General features: G+C 36.1%; 1 protein-coding gene across 1 annotated transcript; it reads right to left on the bottom strand.

Annotated features, from left to right (window-relative positions):
* Positions 1-360: 360 nt before the first annotated feature.
* LOC21387642 (RING-H2 finger protein ATL54) lies at positions 361-1978 on the bottom strand. The gene has a single exon (XM_010110114.2). The coding sequence runs from the start codon at positions 1809-1811 to the stop codon at positions 705-707; it is 1107 nt and encodes a 368-aa protein (XP_010108416.1). The 5' UTR covers positions 1812-1978; the 3' UTR covers positions 361-704.
* Positions 1979-3132: the final 1154 nt, after the last annotated feature.

The following is a 3132-nucleotide window of genomic DNA, read 5'->3' as shown; positions in this document are numbered from 1 at the left end:
TGAAATATAAATAGTTGGGTAAGACAAGTATGAAACATGAATAGTTGGGTAAGACAAGTATGAAACATGAATAGTTGGGTAAGACATGTATGAAAGGGGTGGTTTTCTGGCATTTTCCTTCTGTATATGTCAATAATCATCACAAATTTCACCGAAGGATGAACTTGGAAAAAAAAAAAAAGGGTATTACAGAAATTTAGAGGGACACTCAATGGCAACAAGCAAAACATAGCTTTGTCATAGGAAAGATATTTCACAGCTTAAAGATTAGAAGCAAAATTCAGAGAATTTAAGCATTCTATCTACCATTTCTCTTTTACCAGATAATATATATGAAGCAGCAAAAATACCATCCCTTAGTTCCACAGAAGAAAAGGTTTAACTTACAATTGCTTGACTCTCTTCAGAGAACAAGTTCATGGCATACTCAGCATTACTCTCACTTTCTATAAGCTGAACCCCATTTTGGGCCAGCCTAATTTTCCTAATGTACTACTACCTTCACTTACATAAAACAACAAACATTATTACAGTTTTTTTGTATGTATAACCTGATTTCAGTAACGTCTCGAGTTTTCGAGAATTTGTCGAGTGATTCGGGTTTTCGAACATCTTGGCAGCCATTGCAATAGGACGCTTACGGGTAGTGCATGTTTTTTATATCAGATGATGTCTGCGATACTCTTTTGCATCTTAGCCGCACTTTAGATGCTTCTCAGAGGAAGAATTGAGTCACTGCTCTTTATTTGCCTGCACAAAACGAATTTCCCACTCCAAGAAACCGACCTCTTCATAGAAACAGGTCCACTTTGTAGGGACCTTTCATTAGAAGAACTACTTGTCATTCTCTGCAGCTTTTGATTCCCACCCACTTTCTTCTCACCATTTGCAGACCTCAACTTGTTATCTGTTTCCATTTTCTTGTCCATACTCCCATCGCATTCCTTCGACATAGCGGAGCTAATCTTCCAGCCCGATGAACAGTCCAATGAAAACGATCTTCGACTCGGCTGTGACATCCTATCCAACACAACTTCAATATCACCAGAACTTTCTCCTCTCTTTCCTTCTTCATCTCTCCCCATTTCTGCGTCATTTTCGCCATCATTCTCCGAATTCCCCGGCCGGATTTCCTCCTCCGAACCTGAATCGACACTACTCGGCTCCGGCAAAGAAGTCCTGATCACCGAGTTGATCACAATCGGAGCACGACACATTGGACAATTGGTGTGCGATCTAAGCCAAGTATCAATACAAGGAATATGAAAAGCATGACTACACTTTGGCAGAAGCCTAAGACTCTCATCTTCTTGAAACTCACTCAAGCAAACAGAGCAATCCGTGCCTTCGACAAGCCCTTCTCCTTTCTTGTACTTCAAAACGGCGATCGAATTGATTATCGACGGCTGAAGACCGGCGGTGCGAATATACCATATCGGGTGGTCCAACGTAGGGCCATGTTCCTCATCAAGAAACTCGTGATCATCACGGTTTCGATGATCAGATTGACGTGATGAGTTTCGCCGTCTCGAATTGTTGTAATACTTTGTGTAGAAGACATAGCCACAAATCACAAGGAAACTGGCGGCGAGAAGTACAATTGTGACGGTCAAGAAAGTTGAGAATTTGTGGTGATTGTGTGAATAAGAGATTACAGAAGTTGGTGGAGAGATGCAATATGGATCATAGGATACACATGTTTCTGGACATAAAACTGAACATGATTTTGGGCAATTGATTGGAACATTTTTTTCACAAAGTGATTCACACAAGGTTGAGTCTTCAATCAGATTTCTATGGTTCAAATCCATATGTATATGATATCTATATCTATATGTTACTCGGAATATTTAGAAAACATTGGAATGAAAGGAGAGAGAGAGAGAGAGAGAGTTCTTACCTGTGTTGTCGAAGAGAGAGAGAGAGAGAGAGAGAGAGAGACGTGGAAAACGAGGGAAGAAGATCATTGGCTTGCTGTTTTTTGTGTGATTGTTTGGTCTTGAGGCTTTTGATTAGGGGAGGTGATCTTTGAATGTTGTTTAGAAGTGAGAAGGATGTTAAGGCTGTGATTTGACTAATTCTTCGTCGTTTGTTGCCTTGTCGCTTCATGCGAACTGTACTGGCGGCTAATGATGGGAATGGTTTACCATATATATATATTTTTTTTTTCTGAAGAAGAATGGTTTACCAAATTTTTAATTAGTAGTGATGCGTTTATTGCCATGTAATTAGAGTCAAGTTCCACTGGAATAAGAAACAAAAGAAGATAGGATTATGAAAAAAAAAACGAAAAGAAAAACAGAGAGGATTAAAAGTTCATTGAGGATTGCACTAAGTAATTAAAAATTTTAATGAAGATAGGTGTGATCATAAGCATACCCTTATGCACATAATTAGAGACTGAGGTCTTAGAGAAAGGTGGTGAGGATAGTTTAGGCAGAGAAATACATCTCTTAAAAAAAAAAAAAATTCTTTTGAGGAATTTGATTTCGAAGGAAAAGTTCTTTCTCAACCTGAATTACTTCTTCTTTTTCAATGTGCTCTACTTCACTTTTCTCAATTTTACTTTAATCCTTACCTCTCAATATTTCAGAAAAATAAATTTACTTGTCTCTCATTTTTAGGAATTTGGATTCCCTGTTGAAAAAAATGCTGACACGCCCTATTCATTCAATGAAAAAACGCCACGTTATTTAACTAGTTTTAAATGACTTAAATGGAGGAATTAAGGCTAACATCTGTTTTAATTCTTTTTGTTTTTTTTTTTTTTTGAAAATTCAAATGATTCAAGACTAGTGTCTGTTTCGTTTATATATTTGTTTGAATAGAAATTAAATTTTTATGAGAAAAATAATGTAATAAAAAATTTTGAACTACCATTGAATCTGCAAAATAAAATAAAAAAAATCTCCATCTGTATCCGATGTTCAAAAAGGTAACAAGTCATTGGTTTTAGTAGAAGGTAACAAGTAATTGATGCATTTTTTTCCCTTCCTAATAGTGCATAGTAGTTGCCGAAGGACAACCTTTCTAATATGCAAGATTAAAATGAATGTTTAGTTGGAAAATTTAAATCATAATTTAAATTATAATTCATAATTTATTATAATATTTTTTCTCATAAAAAATATA

Source organism: Morus notabilis, unplaced genomic scaffold (assembly GCF_000414095.1).
Source record: "Morus notabilis unplaced genomic scaffold, ASM41409v2 Scaffold415, whole genome shotgun sequence".
Lineage (NCBI taxonomy): Eukaryota > Viridiplantae > Streptophyta > Magnoliopsida > Rosales > Moraceae > Morus > Morus notabilis.
Note: the sequence above shows the minus strand (reverse complement) of the source record. Positions and strands in the feature narration are given on the sequence as shown.

Bases quoted from the DNA above. Each gene is read 5' to 3' on its own strand.
- LOC21387642 (XM_010110114.2), bottom strand. From the start codon at position 1,811: ATGGATTTGAACCATAGAAATCTGATTGAAGACTCAACCTTGTGTGAA.